The sequence below is a fragment of the Syngnathus scovelli genome, chromosome 1, assembly GCF_024217435.2.
Source record: "Syngnathus scovelli strain Florida chromosome 1, RoL_Ssco_1.2, whole genome shotgun sequence".
Lineage (NCBI taxonomy): Eukaryota > Metazoa > Chordata > Actinopteri > Syngnathiformes > Syngnathidae > Syngnathus > Syngnathus scovelli.
In genome coordinates, this window is record NC_090847.1 from 20,952,001 (window position 1) to 20,972,423 (window position 20,423).

Consider the following 20,423-nt stretch of genomic DNA (forward strand, 5'->3'; position numbering starts at 1 on the left):
TATTTGGCTGCACTCACCAATTTGGACGCTGGGCGAGCCTCCGTGCGCGCACCCCCACAAGACGATGAGGAAGGACACAGAGAAATGCACAATCTGCTGCATGGCCGCGGCGGTCCGCATCTACCGTACACACACTCAGGGAGGGGAGGCAGGAATATTCCAGGAGAGAGAGACGGATGATTAAGGCGTTAAATCCCAAGCATCTTTTTTGTGTGTGTGCAGCCAGGCATGCAATTAACGATGACTAAGGTGGAAGGTGGAAAATAAAAGGGGAGTGACCCCAGTAGTCGAGGAATAAAAGACTCTCAGCGACGGAGCGGCGAGCGCGGCTGATTCCTGCTCCGAGTGCGACGCTCTTCTCTCAGCATCAACCACCCCCCCACTCTCTCTACTCTTCCCTCCACCCTCCTCCTCAAGCCGGGAACCGAATGCTAATGAGATGGCGGACGAAGATTGCCGAAAGGAGAGCCGACTGCTCGAGTGACGTCAGCGATCTACCGTACGCTTTCATGAGAGATCTGTACAGATTGGGAAGTTTCTAATTTCTTGGGCTTGTGTCAGCCTGACAGCAGTTTTCCTCGAGTGAAGCGGAAAATATGCATAATGATTATTTCCTTTCATCTTTTTGTCTCTCTATCAATATCTATCCTAACACAGACGACATATTTCAGCACCACGGACAGTGGAACCATTTCACTGCATGAATCCAGCAGAGAGAATTTACCTTAGTAAAAAGAACTTAACAGGAAATTTGATAGAAAAAGACCCACAAAAAAAGATGAATTTAGTGGGAAATGGATGAGGAAGAAGACTTTTGCAGCTTGGGTAGTGTTGGTGTTATGAATACATAACAGTCAAGTTGCAATGTCAAGCATCTCTTGACACTTCAAGCAAGCAGGGATGTGTCCCGGGGTCAGCAAGAATGCTGAGACCAAACATTGCATAGGCTCATGTCCATTAAACATTCAATAAAAATGAGACCAGTTTATTGAAATCTATGGAGTAATCTAAAAAAAAAAAAAAAAAATCTGATTTTGATTGCCAAAGGAAGAGGCAGAAGAATCTAATATAGGAAAACATTATTTGAGAGTAGACACATTGCAAAGATTACAGACAAATGTGGAATATTGATCTTGTTAGAAGCTGGGTTTGTATAGTTGACGAAAACGGAAAAAATAACTTCTGTTAATGAAGTACTAATCTTAGCAGATAAAGGGGAAAATGAGTCGCTAGGAAAAGGAAAGGAAGAAAAAAGGAAAGTAATGAAGGGGGAAAAATACAAAAGCACAAAATCAATTAAACAGCACAAATCACAAGAAAAAGGATCAGATAAAATAAAAATGGAAATATTGAGGGAGTGGTACCAAAAAAGTGGAAGCAAAACAATAAAAAACAGTAAAAAACAAAAGTTGCAAAAAGAAAGCTGTTATAAAAGGGAAGACAAATAGATGAAATATGAAAAGATCGAAAAAAAATGTTTGCAACTAGGTCAAGGGGAAAACATGCAAGAAAGTTAAGAAAACTAGAAGGAACAAAATAAATAAAAAGGAATATAAGTGGAGCAAAAGTAAACACGATATGGGAGAAAATGATAGACGGGAATAATAATAATGAAAAAAAGACACACCGGAATGATAGGGTGAAAACAAAAATCAACAAGAACAAAGTAGAAAATGAGGGTGAAGGGAACAAATAAACAGCACCTACTTTGTTCTCAACGCAACACCACATGCTTATTGCTTTTCGTACTGTACAGCGGCCATTGATACTTCAGATGAAGACAGTCGGTTCTGCCCACCATGGCTTGCATCCTGGCCTCCTGCACGGCAGCATCCTGGTGAGAGGTCGTGTTGGATTAGTGCTCACCCCGTATGATATAGGTTAGCGCACTAGGACGCTACAAACACACACACATACACACACACGCTGGTACAACAATCTATGTTATGTGACCTCTCATATTGTTTAATGATCTTTGATGATCATTAACAAGATGTTGTTAAGTCAGAATTATAATTAGGCTTCAAACGATCCAGGAGCCAATGACCGATCGAGTTAAAAAAAAAAAAAGAAAAGACAATCAATCGCTTATCAGAAAATAGACCTGTCTATTTTAAGACCTTATTTGCTGTATAGTCGACACCTGCTATTTGCAGGGCATTAGGACTGGCCCCGCCCCAAATAAAAGTGATGCCCAATCAAATGTGTTGGCAAAATAAATGATTAAAATTCTCCCAAAACTTTGATGAATATCAATAAACAAAAACACCCCCAACACCCCCTCAAAAAAAGATTTAAAAACACACGGAGAAAAAAAAAAAACTGTACATGCTGAGAAACCTTGGATTATTAACCATGGCAGCAAAGAACATAATTGGAGTGAACGAGATTTTGTTTGTTTCAATGTCTTACTTTGTGCATCCTATCAATGACGTCATTGGTCGATCAGCAAATGACATGGCAACCCATCACTGAAATTGCCAGCATCTTCACCACAGTTCCAGCTTGGCCTCCACCTTATTTCATTAAATACTGACAATCAATAAATGTTAGTGTGAATGACAGATGAGGAAAAGCGTTTGCCAGGAAAGAAAGGGGACAATTTTAAATTTCCAAAATTGAAACTAGCCGTATAGTGAAATCACCTTTTACGATGAAGATCCACTGTATTCGAGCACAGTCCACATTTTCTCTAAAGGAAAATTCAACTTGAAAGAACACTGGTACTGAAATAGAAGTTTAGTACATTCCCAGACTGTTTCAACCAATTAAAGATCACATTTACAAAAAATAATTACCTGATGATTATTCTTTTTTTTGTTGTTTTTTGGTAATGGAAAGGAACATTAGTTCAGTGACAGACACTTAAAACTTCATTTTCGGGGTGATATCAATGATAATCATCCCGACAGCTTTCGGTGTGCATCACGTTACGTGAAAAGTTGTCTTTTTATTAAGCTTTTGCTTGCAACCCGCATACACAGGTGGAAAACATCACAGTGGAGGGGTGGCAGTGGGGCCTGTCACTCAAGAGCAAAAATATTAGGGAAACCCCCACCCGAGAAAAGTCATTTAAAATGCCTACTTTGATATTCTACTTATATGTTCACACATGCATGCGTTTCCCGGCTTTTAAAAAACATGCAACGTAACAACGGAACGTTCTGCTTGAGAAACAAAATAAGCTCATGATAAATAGAAGCTATGTACATGTTATATATATTATATATGTATATAAATATATATAAACATATATTTATATATACTGTAAGCCAGGGGTGGGCAAACTTTTTTCCCCAATTTGCACATTTCATTTTCATTTACAGACACTGTCCCAGATGAGAGGAAAAGAAAAGAACAATTTCATATATGTGGGGAAAATACGTAAAATTGAAACTAAATTATAATTAATAAACACATGTAATTTAAATACACTTTTCAACAACTCAATGCACCAATTTAAAAAAGTGAATCTAATAACTTAGATGTTAAATATGACAATATGAATTGAGAGTAAAATTTTGGGCATGGAAATTTTTTTTTGCTGAGTTTTGGTCGTTACTAAAAATGTGAAGTGTTATTAATATTTTCCAGATGCACTGTAAATAAAAGGCGGCCGAGATTACTGGCCACACTTTGCCCACCCCTGATAAAAACTATTTTTTTATAGAAGTGTGCATTTGGCAAAGCTGTTGACTAAATCATCAGTAGTGATGATAAATAACATTTAGATAAGATAAATAGATTATATAGTTTTAGTTTTGTACGAGTGGGATTAACACGCTTTTGATGGAAGGAAGCACCGTTTTTTTTTGTTTGTTTTGTTTTTTGGGGGGCATGGGTGGGAGGTCAGGACCGGGGTGTCGGCGATCACAAGTAACAGGACCAGTAGATGACGTTGAAGAAGAGGAAAGAGAAGGGGAAGAGGGCCCGGGCGTACAGGTCCACCCGCTTGGCGGCCGACGGAATGACAGGCTTGGGGGGAGGGGGTTTCTTGTTGTTCTTGGCCTGTGATTTGCCACCAGCGGCCGTGTCGATGGGCTTGCCGTAGCAGTCAAAGTTCGACAGCTCAAAGTCCCGCGGGAGCGAGCCCACGATGCTGAAGTCGTTGGTGCGCAGGTCCGACTTGGAGGTGCACACTTTCTTGCAGCGTGTCTCCGCCACCTGCAACCATGTCAATGTCTGTTAACACATGAGCTACTGAAAACTACTTTTATAAATTAGGCCTGAACAATTCATCAAATTCAAATCGGCAATTGCAATATAGTGGATCACCATTTTTAAATCGCATAGGTAGTATTTGGGGGTAAAAAAAAATCTGATATTATCTATTGAATTTGTGAAAAATGTCTAAATGGAGCAATTGACACTGGGCAGAGGGTAGACCTTTGGGGAACTCCATCTATGTACACTAATGCCAGTGACATTGTATCCAATGGAATTGGCCATTTTTGTTCTTGGTATTTTCACCACCATCAGGATGCGGACCTCTCTCAAGGCCTGCCTGGTGAACAGCATGTAATCAGTGGAAGACATTAAACTCATTTGAGCTTCATTATGTTGATTTGCTTCCGACAAGCGTCGCTCATTAAAGCACAATGGAAATGGTGTAATTCTCCTCGAAGAAGACTGAGGTGGACTAGTATTCGTTTCCATTAGCGCACAATTGGATGGATAAATGACAAGCACGTGTCACACTTCAGTCACACAGACTGCACAGATTTTCTAATCCATTACATTTGACTGTTTTGCATTTAGATTACATCTGAGCCTCTTGTAACGAATCCTCATTCTAACGTAGAAGCTTTGCTTGGAACCCTTACCCTAGCTTTAAATGCAGCTTTGAAGCCTTAATGCCACTACTTTGTGAAGCTCCTAACCTGGTTTGCAATTGTCATTACAAAGCTTAATTTGAAACCCTAAACTTGAAGCCCATACCTGTACGAATCAAATTTGGAACCCGAGCTTTTGACCCTAAACCTGGCTAGAAAGTTTAGGCTTAAAACACAAAAACCTAGCTGAAAGCCTGATTGGAGAACCTAACCTTTGCTTAGAATGACCTGAATCTAATTCTTGACTGTTTGGCTTGGCAGACATTTAGCTGTTGGGCTCTCGCCTGTTTTAGATTTTACTTGCGTGAACGTGAAATATAACAACTCATTCGAGCAGGTGATAGCGTGATGTACTGACATGCAAGGTGCTGACATGGAGCGGCGTCCCCCCGGTTCCATTGACGGTGTTGTTCCTGGCGGCGGCGTTGGCAGCGCCCTTTCCCGCCGCCTTCTCCTTGGACGCGATCCTGGCCTTTTCGGCCTCAATGCGCTTAGGGCTGTTGAGCATGACCTGCACCACGGCGTACTCCACCAATGAGGCGAAGCCGAAGAGCAGGCAGGCGATCAGCCAGACGTCGATGGCCTTCACGTATGACACCTTGGGGAGCTCCGAAGCCAGTGATGTGCACTCGGAAGACAGTGACAGCACTGACAGGATGCCTACAGGTGGGAAAACAACATGGAGGACGTCACGCTTGGATGGTAACTTTTGCTTTATAAACTTAACTTGAAAACGATAGTTACTTAAACCTAACTAGACCAGTTGAAACACGAATTTAAAACCCCAATCTAGATTTAAACACTCATCTGAAATATTTACCAGTACCCTGGTTTGAAATCATAACCTTGTCTTTAAACCCTCATTTGAAACGCAAAGCCTGTTTTGAAACCACATGCAAGAAACTTTCAGACTTGAACTCATAATTTGAAGCCCTAACTTGAATCCATCAACATAAACCCTATTCAGAACCCTCGTTTAAGTAACTTGGAAAAACTATAAATTGGCTTGTAGCCCTAATGTGAACCCCAAACACCAGCTTCAAACCCAGAATTGAAATCCAAAGCCTTGTGTCAACCAATAATTTGAAACACTGACTTGAAATCTTAACCTTGGCTTCAAATCCAAATTTAAAATCCTTAGCCTAGTTTGCAATCCTATCATACAGTTGTATCAACCATCCGAGCAATGTGATACAAATCTGATTTTTATGCATTGTGAACGTCATGCGGCCAAAGTTGTGTGAGCAGCATTCATGGTTTGTGTGAGCATACACTTGTGATTGTTCCTCTACTTGGACGGCCTCAAATAACCTGCTAATGTCTTTGTTGGGTGTAGCCAACCAGATTGCAGCATAGGTTTGCATTTTAACCCCCATTAACCAGAGTCACTCCCCTTCTATTAACAGAATGTTACTGCTGGGACTCTAATAAATACATACAGTGAGCCCCCCCACCCATTATAGAGGCTTGTTTTAATCACACGGCAGCTTCGTTTCCATGTGCTTAAAGCAGGTGGCTACATTCCCTTAGTGCCCAAGTACAACTTTGGACACACATACACAACCCCTCCCACACACAGACACACACACACAGCACGCGGAACAAAATGAGAGTGGCAGCACACACCTGAGTGTTGAGTGACCTGCAGTGATCCCATTTAGAGAGGAGCGAAGAGGACGCGTCCATGCGGAGTGGAGGTGATGATGACATGAGGGAGGTGATGATGGACGACTGGAGGTAGGATGGAGGACATCATGACAATGCAAGTCATGCACTACTACATACACGCCTGTGATGAAAGCCTTACTTTGAAATAGGTTGAAAATGTCATTTCAACCCCAATCCCTGGGTTCAAATGTGGTTTGAACTCAGGCTCAAAACCCTACTTTGAACCTTCACCTGTGGAACCTTGATTTGAAACACTAACCCGCACGTTTGATGACAACCTTACTTTGAAATATTAATTATGGCTTGAAACCAAAATTTCAAACCGTACTTCTGTGGAGAAACCCTTGTTTAAAATCTTACCTCAGGCTTGAACTTGTTCTTTAAAATCCTAAGCCTGACTTGGAAACTAGATTTGAAACCCTTACACTGGCTTGAAACCTTAACCTAAACTTGACAACTTAATCTTTGCTCACAACCTCTGTTTGAAATTAGGAATGCTACAAGGTATCGGTATCGGGCCGATACTAGTCTAAATACCTTAGGTATCAGTTACTCGTGGACGCTGTCGATACCAGCCACCGATACTTAAGGCAAAATCAAGTAAGTCCTCCTTGGCAGTAATTGGTGGTGTATTGCGGTAGTCTGACACCTGATGTGCCTCAGTACACTGCATTTCCCCATATTCGTTGCTTGTGTTTCGTTTTGCTTTAGTTTTACTGTTGTTTTTGGAAGCCGTCTTATCGTCAACAAGACAATGTTGCGCTCGAGTTGCTGTTATCTTTTCAAGAATTCACCTGCCCCTGAAAGTGTGTATGTAGTCCTTGGCCTGCTTTGCTTTGTGAAGGACTTCAATCCCATCTGTCAAGCACATCTGTTACGTATTGATCAATGGCATCCGGAGGCGCGTGCATGCATGCATGCCTGCTAGATAAAGTCCTTCATGGTGTCGAGGTGATTGATGGTGCGACATCAGGTATAAGAGAACTCAGTGATCCGCCAAAACACCCCACCCTACCCCACAAGACTTCTTTCTATTTAGTACACAGTGGGCTTTCACACCTTATTTGCGCAAATGTTGCATTTTTGACAACCTTTGACTGTTCCCGCTGGGATACTTATTCATATGTTGTCAGCGACCTGGGAAAAGAGCCTCCTTACCCAACGGAACTCTGGCAGCGCTGGCGTCGGGGTTGATCCAGAAGGACAGCCAGGAGAGCACCACGATGAGTAGCGTGGGTGCGTAGACGCCCATCATGTAGAAGCCCACCTGTCGTCGCAGGGTGAAGATGACCTCCACGCACGTGTAGTAGCCTGCCGGATCACAAACCAGCATTTTTAGGTATCACTGTAAAAAAATTGAGAACGCTCCTTGATTGACTATCAATAGTATCATTACCGTTGGAGTCAGGACTTTAACTTTTTTTTTTTTTGCATTTTGATCAATTACAGTGCACTTTTTTCTTCAACATGTGTCATTTTTGATTTTATATCCAGTGCTGCTGCTGCTGCCTCACTCTTGGCTCATTCCTTTGAAACGTTATCATTATTGCCAAGACATTAACAAGTTAATTTAATGAGTTCATTTAAAAAATTATACATTTAATCTCACTTAGCTATAAGAAAACTACCACCGTTAATTATATATTTGATAAATGAGGGAGGCTCAATCCTAATACTTGACTCAAATAGAACATTTTTGACTCATTCTTTGCTAGAATTAGAGTGAACTAGAGACCTTGGAATAACGCATGTACGCGTGTACACTCTCCATTCTTTGGACTATGAATTCAGTGTACCTACATACTAAGGCGCCTCCACGTCTGGCCTTTATCATGTTGTCTGAAGTGTTCAAAGGGATGTTTGATGTAACATGAATCTCAAATCAGCCTTGTGCTCCCTCCCAGCCTGTCTCAAACACACAGAGGCAATCTCTGTGTCTGGCCTTGTTGCCGTGGTAACCTGCCTCCACTGCAATGACAACATAACAGCGGTACCTGTCCCCGAGTAAAACTTGGTGCAGTTGCCGTAGTCTATGTCTTCCTGTCGGATGTCAAACTGGGGTAGGGCGATGGCGTCCATCTGCACGGGGTCCCCCGTCTGCCACATGAACTGCAGGTCGTCCGTGGTGTAGCCGACTGAAATGACAAAAAATGTAGGTGTGTGTGGCTTTAAATGTTCCTTGCTTTTTTTTTTTGGTTGTTGTTGTGTGGGACTCACAGCTTTCCAGTTGCATTTTACACCTTTGAGTGTCCATGGGGAACAACGTCAGGTCTAGCGGACAAGACAGCGTGACGGACAACCTGCGGGTTGGAGGGAGACATTTTTAATGCCATCTCATTTGCGCCTAAGCAGGGGACTCATTTGTGAGAGATTAAGAGCGAGCATCTTCTAGATCAACAAACTATGAAATTACAGCCGCACATGATTACAACCTGTCTACAGACGCCTGGGGGAAATTATCCAACTACCTTATTGCTTTACTTTTAGATGTTGCAAGGATAATTGTGCACTACCACACAGTCAAGTTGACTCACTGGACAAACAGATTTAGTAGAAAAATCGTCATAAAAAATTTCTGTTATGAAAGAAGTACTTAGCCAAGTTCACACTGATCAGTAAAACATGCGATTCCATTCCTATAACTATTAAAATTGAAATACCTCATACTGATGAGCACGTCACCGTTGCGGAAGATGAAGAGGAGAATGTTCTCCTGCGTGACATCGTGGAAGTTGGCGCTCTTCTCGTTGGCAAAGAACAGGTCTGGCTTCCAGAGGCATTTGAACATCTTGGGATCCACGGTCAGCGAGTCGGACTTGAAGTCCTGCGGCAGTTTGAGCCGCGGATCGTTCCAGCGCTGCCGTAGGAAGATGTTGATTCGGTAGTCCTGTGGATAATTGCATGCATCTTCTGGTTATCTCTACTGGGCAATATGGCCACGTCCTAACTGACATGAGGAGCAATTGCAATCATTACAGAACATTGACATTGGAGTTTATTAATTGCGATTGACTGTTAGCTGTTGCGTTTAGTTCGATTGTGCAAAGTGGCGGAATGAATAAAAAACTGTCAAGGAGAGACATCGTATTAGTTGAGAGTATTTCAGTTGAATCGGTAAAGGCTAATTAAAAACGCCCTTAGTCGAAGGCCTCGTGGATGCATGAGTTTCAAACTATGTTCACCTGCTGCCGAGCTTTGATCGCATCACGTGACCACCGTGGCAAAAATTGCCTAAATGTGCATACGTACGTACTTAGATTATTTGTCTTGTGAAGTCAACCCTGCACAAACACACACACTCACACACACATTGCTGACTTCATAGAAGCCCCGCAGCTGCACACCAGACGGCCTCTTCACATGCACACACATAACCCCTAACAAGCTGGACCTCGGTTCTGTCCTTCCTGCTGCGGGCCAATGCTACTACCAGGGGAACACACACACACAAACACACACACACACACATGCATACAAAGAGGGTGACGATGTGCTTTTCTATTCATGTTTGGCCTTTTATTGTGAATTGATTGAAAGTGACGAGAGCTCGAAACACACAAGACCTTTTTGGACCTCACTAGGCTGTTTCGACCTCCCGCGAACCCAAAGTGGAGTATTGTGACTATTGCGCCACCTGTTGCTTTGTGATGAGGTTGACAGGCTGGATGCACAATCACAAGGATTTTGGAGCAGGGAGTCCTGTTTTTCTTCGATGTGTGTTTAGTGTTTCGTTTTAATACTTTCACAATTTTTTAGCTCTGTCAGCCACATACTCTTGCATCCCCTGCCCAGCTATCTCTCATCGCCACAATTTGTCTGTTTTCTTCTTTGGCTTGTCAGGTCTTTGTTGTAAGTGGTGTCATTTCAGTTTTTTTTTTTTTTGAGATAAAACAGAGGAATAAAGAATACTTTGTTTCATGTTAGGCTGTTACATGAAACCTCTTCAAAGAATTGAGTCGGTGTGCCAAAACTGTAAGTATGTTTCTCCTTTCGAGAGATTTCAAAGACATGCTGTCATTTCTTCAGGTCCACTCAGGGGCTGCTCTGACACACCTTTCGCCTTTGTACAAAAGAGCAAGCCATGGAACTCAATCTTTTCTTTGGCTCGGAGTCAAGCTTCCCTTCTGGAGGGATTTAACACGGCCAGCAAATCGCTAAATTGAGGCGGTGTAAAAGAAAAACAACTGCCACAGCGTGGAATTAGTCATCCTCGGAGCAAAAAATAGATGTGCAAACGGCAGCATGGGGGGTGTGAAGAATGGGAAGAGGGTTGTCGTGACATTGCAGACCAAACGGAGGGAAACAAGGGGAGGATGGAAAGCTCATATTTTGAGGGTTTCATCAGACTCTTTTGGGTGTTAAATCTATTTTCCTATCTTTTGAAGGTAGAGGTCTGTCCATGTGTAAGGAATTTCTGCAAAATCACTGTGTCATCATGGTAACGAAACCTTTTTAAATTGATATTTGTTGGTCTTGCAGATTGAGAACTTGCTGCTGAAGAGCAAAATTCACAGCAGGTGTTGGATCTGCAAATGGTCCAGTTTGAGGTCAAGTTACTTTTCCTTGAAAGGTTAACTTTTAGTGCATTTCAGGTTCACCCCAAAAGTTCAATACAATTGATTTTTGTGAGTAGGCAAACATACGTATGTCTACTGTAAGACCTTTTTGCAGCTATTGTTTCCTGACGCACTGTCCTTGAGTCCCATCTCTTCATTAGCATTCAAAGTGTGCTTCCTTTATCAGAAATGAAGCCATCCATTGAGCAAGGGCGTGGGAATTTGCCCTCACACTTGCCCGCAATAAAGCACTTTTCAGGCCCGACTGAGTGAAATATGGCTCGACAAGATGAATGCTCACCATGGTCGTCTCTTGGATGGAGCCGAAGCTGTTGATGAAAATGTTCACTCGGTCTTCCACGGGTATTCCTGCGTTTGAAACAAAAGATGGCATCAGTCAGGTCATGTGGTTTGCTTTTAGATATGTTCTAGTAGCTTGAAATCCTGATCAAAGCAAGATGTTTTATAAGCATCGGTCAAAGGAATGCACAGTTTTTTGAGGGATCATGACACGCTGCTAATGGATGACTCTGGAATGGAGAGCAGATGTTTTGCTCGCGGATTAGGTTGGCAGAAGCATGGGCCCGCCGACAAGTCTTGTCAAGGACAGAGAGTATCAGAGGATTGACCCGAAGATGACCGTTGAGGACATTAGTCAAACACTTGCTAGTTTTTCTGGGACGTTTGTGGCTGGAGGTGAAAAGTTCATCGGACCGCACACTGTGAAAAGTTTTTATGACAAATTATTTTGAAAATTAATTGGCTTCACCCCTCAATGGAGACCTTGCACCACCAATTTTGCCAAGGACTTGGCTTTACAATGATAGATCCAAAGATGACAAGGAAAGAAGGTAATATATGTACCCATTGTGAAATCAAAATCGCCATGGGACATTAAACTGGTGAATTTTAGAGCTAGATTTTTTTAAAATATGAATAACGGCACTTTGTAAAACTGTAAATGCATACAGTGAAGAAATTAAAGTGTTTTTGCCACATTTGCTTTGACTGAATGACTATTGGGGCACTCCTTATGGTGTGCACGCCCTGGCCACCCGAGGGCAGTACAAGAAAGACATTGATGTCGATAAAAATAATAATAATGTTACAAAAAGCAATTCGAGAAAGATTTGCAAAATAAAGATGTAATGAGCTATAACAAGGAGAGTCTGATCTGAAAATGTGGCGCTGACCATCTTGAAAAATTCATTTTCACTCCATCACGTACGAGCTGAAGAGCACTCGTGAACACGCGCTTGGAGTGAAAATGAATCCAGAGGAAGACGTTCCGAGGAGCTGTTGTGAAATTAGCATGACACCGGCAATCTGGCGGCCTTCGTAAAAGCCAGACAGACAGATGGCGGAGATGAAGAGGCATTCGGACTTACCTTTGAAGTTGGGCCGTATTCTGGGATCGTAGCTGATCAGTAACCTGTTCAAGATGTTACTGGTGGAATTGGCAGGCACGCGGGCCAGATCCTCGGATGACAGTTGCCTGCAAAAAAGAAAACCAAGAGAGAATAGGGCCGTCACATTCCAGCTCTCCACTCTGATTCAATTAGACCTTCAGGAGGGAGTACCAGTGGTGGATTCCATTAGCGTCTGGCTGAAAGGCGACCACCCAAACAATGGGAACGGACATCAACAAACATGATCTGTCCTCCGCTAGAGAATATCTGGATAACATAAATAAAATCTGACTAACCGTGTCTAAATTAAACTACGTCTATATATTTAGAATGTCCTATATACAGTACAAATAGAAAAATACAATAAAAATATAATAGTATAATATAAAAATAAAATCCAGGCTTCTACTGTCTTAATGGCCACTCGCCTTCTTGCAACATTAGTATTTGAAAAGATACAATTCAATACATCTTCTTCAAGAGATTTTGTCATGTGTATCTGATGTGAAAGCAGATGACAAATTAGTATGTGGAATCGAATAACCACTTTCTGAGTCACTTGATCTGATTGATGTTCTGATCCGTGCTTATCAAGAATCTACACGTCCCCCCCAAAAAATCCTCTTTTTCTTTTGAAGCTAGCCGCTGCAGCAACATATAAAGAGGGTGCGGATGTTTGGGATGTTTGGATGGCGGAGGCGGAGAGGCAGCAGAAGCAGGTCTGGCAGGGGAGCAGAGAAGAGAAAGCTTCCCCCCCCCGTGGGTGGCAATGAAAGCTCCTGCCAAGAATCCTCGCACCCCCCCTTCTCCGAGCACTTTACATGTCATTATATAAACGTTATCCCGCACACAAAATCGGTGTGAGCGCTCTGCAGGAATGTTGCGCACTGTGTGTGTGTTGTTGCCATGATCAAAGTAAAACACATAATTCCCCTTCGATAACCCCCCCCCCCCCCCCCCCCCCAGCCTCACTCATATAACAAGCACTGCAGCTAAAGTGGAACCAAGTGGCTCCACAAAAGACGTGAAGAAGCTTACACTACATTTGTTACCATTTAAGGCAGCTTTTCGATATACCGTATACACAGTATACTTATGGCAGACACATCTATATAATCCACGGGGCCTGTTGGAAAATTAATGAGCCATTGGCTGCTTTAGTTGGTCAAACAAAAGATGTCAGATTCTTCCATTCATTCTTCCAACACGTCATTGCCAGGCTCTTTGGGAGACAACTTTTACTTCATGGAAAATAGCAAGTCACGTCACGCTGTGTGAGCTTTTTTTTTTTTTTTTTATCATTTCAAACTCGTTTTGCACTGAAAAATAAATGCATGACAAATTGTTTTTCTTTTTCTTTCTGAAATGGACTGTAAGACTTTCTCAAAATTTTTATGCTTCCAACTCAGATCCTCCCTGGCATACAAAGCTCGTCTCTCAGTTGAAATGTCACTTCAGTTCCCTTCCTTGACACCAATGCGCAGAATTCCTATAAGACGCCATCTTGTGGCATCTTGGGATGGTTCAGAAAAAGCGAAAAACTGCGACAAGGTGAGTATTTTTATTTAGCGAATAACTGGGGATGGGTGCCAAAGGAAAAAATCTTAAATGGGTGAATTTATGCATCATAAACAGCGATTATTACTGTGGTCATTTTATTTATTTTTTCTACATTTACTGGTCACTAGATCACCCCCTTCCACCGTCTGCAGTTAAGTCAAATAGACCCCTGACCACAATTTGTTAGAACTTGTAGAGTAAAACAAAAAAAATTAATCCAACTTATAGATGCAGCAAGTTCTAAGTTTTGTTTTGCTCGTGTGTTTGCTTGCTGTACTTACGACGGGCAGTAAACCTGCTTCCCTTTCTTCTTGCCCTTCTTGGTTCCCTTCTCTTTGGTAGACACTCCTTGGAGGCAAACGCACAACACCAGAAGGAAGACCATCAGCTTCTTCTGGACACCCATCTTGCGTGTCGAGTGGAGCCTGACCGGGTACAAAAATACAAATTAGGCCCTTTTAAAACCATCTTGAGACTGCTCCGGTTGAGCCGTCAAGATGGAGGACAAATCAAACAGTGATATGATCTCCACATCCACACAGCCAACCTTGGGCCCCAAGCTAGAGATGACAAACACAGCATATCTATTAAGGGCTAGTTGATGTATGCAGCAATGGGAGTCATAAATCAACCGTGTGATGTAGTCGCCATACATTATCGTGATGTCGCAGCCAAACTTGCATCCCGCGCATTAAGTATCACAGTTTACTGTCTCCACTCCAGACGGACTCTCTTGGCCTGGACCTTTTTCACAACCTCCTTGCTGCTCGTTCATCATTATATTCATAAGTGCACGTCGTGGCCATTGCCCAGCTCAACACCTTTTAATTCTGCCGCTCCTCAGCTAGGTCATTGCCGTTTCATTAATTAGGACAGGAGTTGGAGCTGTCTTTCTAGTACTGACCTCCATTGAGGTGAAACGTGGTAAATCTGTAGCAGAATGGTTTCCTTGGCTCGTTAGGTAGTTTTCCTTATTAGCTTATTAGCATCTGTTCCTTTTTACTTATGTTGCAGGTACCGCAGAGAGGTGACATGATTCTTGTTCATCTTTCATATATGCATTCCTTTCACATGTTCCCCACTGAGACACCTAATGACTGAAATGCCTCATATTATGAGCTACATTCAAGTGAAATGTGTGGCAAGACTGCTAGAAAAGTTACAGGTGAACGTTAAAATGTTATTCAACCTTTATTTATCCAACCTTCATTTATCCAGTTAAAACATCAAGAACTGATTTTCAATGCTGACCTGATGTTTAACTCAAAAAAATAATATTAGAGTGCGTTATGTTTAAGGTAAGCTCTCAAAGTTCATAGAATTAAAGGAGACAGTATTATTAATAAAGATGTAGCAGCCCAAATATTGACTAATTGATCATTTCCCAGATAAACTCAATAAAAGGCAGTGTTCTATTCAGGCTTTCAATTAGGAAACAATGATTGCTTTGTTGTCAATATCAGCCAATGCCGGTAATAGAGTGCACTTCATAGAAAGAAAAACACTGTTGACAAATCATTCAAACGTCGCTGGACATGCCTTCAAGCCAAGCCGAAATCTTTCACAAGTGACTTTGCCTCTAGCTGAAGTCGTCTCTCTGCGACCAATGAACAAGACCGCCCTCGTTCTGTTTGATCCCGTCAGTGTTTATAGAGCTGACTGGGTCACACAGAGTGACAGACAGACACGTATGAGCTGTATAAAGACTTCAAGGTCAATAACATATCACCACATTGGGGAAAAGAGCTACTGCAAACATTAATAGTTAATGGACACTTGCACTCCCATCTGTTCAGTATAGTTGCCATTTACTGGGGATTATTTGGATGAATTTGTTTGTAGGAATTTTCCAAAATATGAGCCCTTGAATTCAACCAAAAGGCAGACTTCCTGTTTAATTGTTTTGTAAATCCTACTATGACTCCAAGACTGTTCACCAAAACCAAATAATATTAAAGCTGCCAGCAAATGGGCCCTTGCGCCCTATTTTTTATGACAAATCCTTAAAATGATCATCAAATTTTGATGCAATGCAGTGACTACATTATACACCATTGGCAAAAAAAAACCTTTCCGATTCAGTATTGCACATCCGTGTCGACCGTCAGATCAAAATGTTCAATTAAGGATGCGCAATGTCACTTTTTTAGTGCCATACGTAAGATTGAACATGATCAAACATAATAGTTTTTTAAAGTAATCAAAAATATTGCCTCATTAAAATCAATATAAATAAACGATATTAGCGAAAAGGCGAGTAACGATACCATTATCAGTGCCCATACTAGCCTTATTTCAAGGTATCGTACTCAAGGTATCTGTATCGGCCGCCCTTTTAGTGAATGTTTTATGATCAGGAACTAGATATTAGTAGAGTACAAATCGCCTCTAACTTTGTGCAATTCTAAGAAAAAGTGCTATATTGGGATATACATATATAGGGCTTACTTTAAATGATCTGGCATTTTTTATCGGGGGAATTTTTCTGTATCAAAATTACTATTTGTCAGTGCTTGCTATCGGTATCAGTGAATACTCATACTGGTATCGGTCTGAATTTTTTTTATATCGAACATCCCCAATAAATATAATTAAAATATAGAAGAAGAGATCCATTCATATTGCCATTTGACATACAAGAAGCACAGAGTACCATGATAAGTTTATATTGATTATTTGTGGTCTATATTACTTATAAAGGAAATTAGAAATAATAATTTGGGTGCATGTGCTAGTGCTGCCAAATAAAGCATACATTTAACACAGTTACAAAAATATTAGGCACACCTCTCAGTGACAAAACTCTGCCATGTACTGGAGGAGCATATTGTGTACATTTTGGACCTTGACGGAGGTCAACTCTCAAGCGCCTTTCCAGTCAAGTCACACGGCTCTTACATTAGCTTGAGCAAGTGTACTTAATGTCATGACCAGCTTGGGTAGAACTAAACAAACGAAAAACCACCATTACAAGTGCACACGTGCAACAGGGGGCTGCTGCATTGGAGACCAAAGAGCGACCACCATGTTGGGGAGGGATGAGAGTGGAGAGGGGTGGGATGCCAACACACGCAAAGACGTACACAAGGATCGCCCCCTCCCTCTCTAAAATGGCGGCCAGCAAGCGTCACCAACGTAAACATTACGAGCATTACGTCAAGACATTTAGTCGGATTCGTCACCTGTCAGACGTTTGACGAAAAACTCCCCTCCGGACCAACCGGCGAAAGCTTGATGGGGCTAATTGTTGTTAACGGCGCCTTCCCGACCAGCCGCTGCCGCTCCTTTCCATCCTCCTTCCCCCGAGGGGGCTTTAAAGCGTCCTTCTTCCAGCAAGCTTGTCTTTAAAGGAGAGTCACATCATCGCGCCTAAACGGCATCTTGGCTGTGTTGTTTTGGTTCTTGTTGGTATTTTAGAGGGGTGGTTCAATTTGGGCAGGTCAAGGAAGACCAAGATGGAGGCTTCACCGGATGGTTCGCGCGCGCGCATCTGTCATGCATCATGCGCAGTCCCGGCTGCGCAGAAGACCGCGTCCCATCAGCACCACGGAGAGAGAACGCGCCTCTGGCCCCGCCCCCTCATGCGTTCCCGCTGCTGCGAGGTGATCACGGGACTCGCTGAGGACGAATCACTTAGCGAGACACGGACGCACTCCACGGTTGCTTCAGGCATGTCACGGAAGCTAGTCATGGATTCCGTGCTGAAAACAGATTCATTGGCTCATACATAATGTATTCATTGGTGTGTTCATGTGGATTTGATATATACATTGGACTTTGACATATAAACACGTTTGGAAGAGTCACTCGGGTGTTTTGTGAGGAAAACTTGTAGTTTCGAATTGTCCCTGAAGGTGACACCTGCCGACAGTACATAATAATAATAATAATTACTATTATTATTATTAACATGGAAAATATGGATTTGAAACATATATGCAAATAGAGATATTGTACAAATTGCATTTAAAATAAATCAATTCACTTGAGACTTCTAAAGAGCTTAATCATGAAAAATTACACATTCTAGGAAAAATATTTCAATTATTACAAGACTTTTGATCATGTAATGTAAATGATCAGTCGGTCTCATTAAAGAATAGAGTGACTCATATTTAACCCTCTGGCCATATTTTGCACACCCACTGATATAGCTAGATAATATATTTATTTAACTCCTATTTGAAAATAATCATTCAATATTTCTTGGACACAGTCATTAATCACATTCGTCGGCCGTATGACTTTAGTCATTTTGTTTTTATCAGATTTCTCATGTCAATCTCTTAAAGGAGCATTTGTTTCACAATTTTATATGCAAAAAAATGTTAATTTTCCATCACGTCACCTTCAAGATGTTCTTTAAAAATGAATAGGATACTCTCGGAAAAGCACGCTAATCCCTAAATGTTTAAAGACCAATGGTTTAAATTAGTGGCTGCCAGAAGGGCCGCAATGACTATTGATTTGCTCCTTGGCCTCAGCAGCATCACGCCATCAATCAATTGAGTTCCTGCTGTAACCAAAGAAGAAGAAAGTCAGAAACTCTGAATCCCTGAAAGTTTGAACACAATATGACACAAACCATAAACGATTATCTAGGTCAATAATAAAAAAAATCAATCAATAATAAATCACAATGTTTTTTAGAAACAGACAACACATTTGAAGTAATACCGTGCAACCACAATATATTTTCACTTTACTGCCCCCTGCATCCCTCAACCCAAGTACAGAACAACTCAAGATGCTGACTTGAGTCTTTTGTACTTCCAGATGCTCACGAGAGCAACAGACTGTTTCAGTGGCAATTGACATCGACCTGCATGTGCTGATCTCTTCCTTTCATTATTGATTGTTCACTCTTGCATTCTGCTCACTTGACTTGTACTGCGCACACCAGGATGGAATCTTAGTTATTTTTTTCACTAGTGATATTAAGAATTCCTATGTGAAGGTGTAAGTATCAGCAGTTCACCTTCACTGCAATCCACGGTTATATGATTGATGGTTTAATTTACAATATTGAATGAAAAGGACACTGAAGATGCCAACAGTACACAACAATCTCACTCACGTTACCAGACACTTTTTAACTTTACAATGTTTAGCTTTTTCCTTGTTTTTTTCTCTGAGGTTGCAGCACAACAACATTATCATTTCTTTTTCTAATAACAAATTCAGTAACTGCAAAATTAGAACTTTTTTTTAAACATTCTTTCATCTTTAATTTTTTTTTTTTTTTTTAATGAAAAATAAACACAGCTACCGCTTGGTTGCCATTTCACTACTCTGAGGACAACGCTGCCATGTGTATGTTTAGTTTGACGGGACGTGTCTCCCTCTTGTATACATTCCCATCAAAGTCTTCCCTCTCTGACCGTACATGACCCTTCAACAAAAGAAAAGTTGGGCCTTGTTTCTAATTTACTGTGTTTATTATACGTCTTTGCATCAAAGCCCAAATGTGTCTCAGCCGGACCACCGTGAAAGCGCCAATCAAACGAGACAAAATAGTCCAGCAGACCAAACCTGAAGCACTGCACGAATGCATGTGTGTGTGCTTACATGTGTGTGGGGAGAGCGATGGGGGATTCCACAATGTTGAAGTGCTGACATGGGTCGTGGGCCTTTGCACAGCTGGAATGTAATCCTGTGCTGTAGACAAAGGACTCAGCAGCCGCTAGTAGAAGAAGAAGCAGAAGAAGGAGAATCACACCTAAGGACAATTTAGAGTGTTTAATTCACCTCCCATTCATGTATTTGGAATGCGTGAGAAAACCGGAGTACCTGGATAAAACCCACGCAGGCACGAGGCAAACATCCAAACTCCACACAGGACGGCCAGAGCCTGGAATCGATCCAAGAGTTCTACACTGCGAGGCAGTACCAGTCAACCACCGTGTTGCCCAAGATGCCTTTAATAAAAATTAAAAAATAAGTCTTTCTGTGCAGTCATTTACATTTCATCTCCAATCATGTGCCTAAACAAGAAGTCTGAAATCGGAACCTCCAGCAGCGGCTCTTGTTGATAGGATGATTCACGATTTATTTGGACTATGAAAGATCAACATGACGTCATTATCAGGCAAATATTTATGGGATAGAGAATCAACTCATGTCAATAAGGATACATATTTTTCTTTTGCAACTATGAAACAAACAGGAAATATCTACTATTGAACTTAAAATGTTTTAAATTGAACCCAACTTTCATATTTATCTGGCTTTGTCATTTTCACTATGCTGAAAATATGCACGTGGGTTCTGCCTCCTCTTTCTTCCATGCTTGCGTGCAGCACTGCAATGGTTAACATGTCCGGGGAGTTCCCTCCCTCCCTCCCTCCCTCCCTCCCTCCCTCCTTCCTTTCTCCTTCCTCCTCCTCCTTCCCGGCTCA

General features: G+C 41.7%; 2 protein-coding genes across 7 annotated transcripts in view; both read right to left on the bottom strand.

Annotated features, from left to right (window-relative positions):
• The window catches only part of gria2b (glutamate receptor, ionotropic, AMPA 2b), a 30,554-nt gene extending 30,161 nt beyond the window's left edge, over positions 1 to 393 (bottom strand). For 2 of the 5 annotated variants that reach the window (XR_007485417.2, XM_049738343.2), the window contains exon 1: positions 18 to 393. Coding sequence is in view for 4 of the 5 variants with exons in the window: in XM_049738343.2 (XP_049594300.1) it covers positions 18 to 120 (103 nt within the window). In the remaining variant the exon portion in view is untranslated. The remainder of the gene's footprint in view (positions 1 to 17) is intronic. The other 3 variants (XM_049738182.2, XM_049738102.2, XM_049738256.2) reach the window with 3 other exon arrangements.
• A 2,520-nt stretch (positions 394 to 2,913) lies between these two features.
• Positions 2,914 to 17,577, bottom strand: glrbb (glycine receptor, beta b). 2 transcript variants are annotated; one of them, XM_049738603.2, is made up of 10 exons: positions 17,208 to 17,571; positions 14,307 to 14,450; positions 12,445 to 12,551; positions 11,358 to 11,425; positions 9,161 to 9,387; positions 8,718 to 8,800; positions 8,495 to 8,635; positions 7,659 to 7,811; positions 5,191 to 5,492; positions 2,914 to 4,164 (listed from the first exon to the last, which is right to left on the bottom strand). In XM_049738603.2, the coding sequence occupies exons 2-10, from the start codon at positions 14,429 to 14,431 to the stop codon at positions 3,871 to 3,873; spliced, it is 1,500 nt and encodes a 499-aa protein (XP_049594560.1). In that variant the 5' UTR covers positions 14,432 to 14,450; positions 17,208 to 17,571; the 3' UTR covers positions 2,914 to 3,870. The 2 variants fall into 2 exon arrangements, with proteins under 2 accessions (XP_049594560.1, XP_049594628.1); XM_049738671.2 differs by lacking the exon at positions 2,914 to 4,164 and adding an exon at positions 6,459 to 6,563 and having other exon boundaries at positions 5,355 to 5,492; positions 17,208 to 17,577.
• Positions 17,578 to 20,423: the final 2,846 nt, after the last annotated feature.

Bases quoted from the DNA above. Each gene is read 5' to 3' on its own strand.
- glrbb (XM_049738603.2), bottom strand. From the start codon at position 14,431: ATGGGTGTCCAGAAGAAGCTGATGGTCTTCCTTCTGGTGTTGTGCGTT. The intron at 12,552-14,306 runs GTAAGTACAGCA...TCTTTTTTGCAG, and splicing joins AAGCAGGTTTACTGCCCGTC to GCAACTGTCATCCGAGGATC. The intron at 9,388-11,357 runs GTGAGCATTCAT...AATTATCCACAG, and splicing joins CCATCCAAGAGACGACCATG to GACTACCGAATCAACATCTT.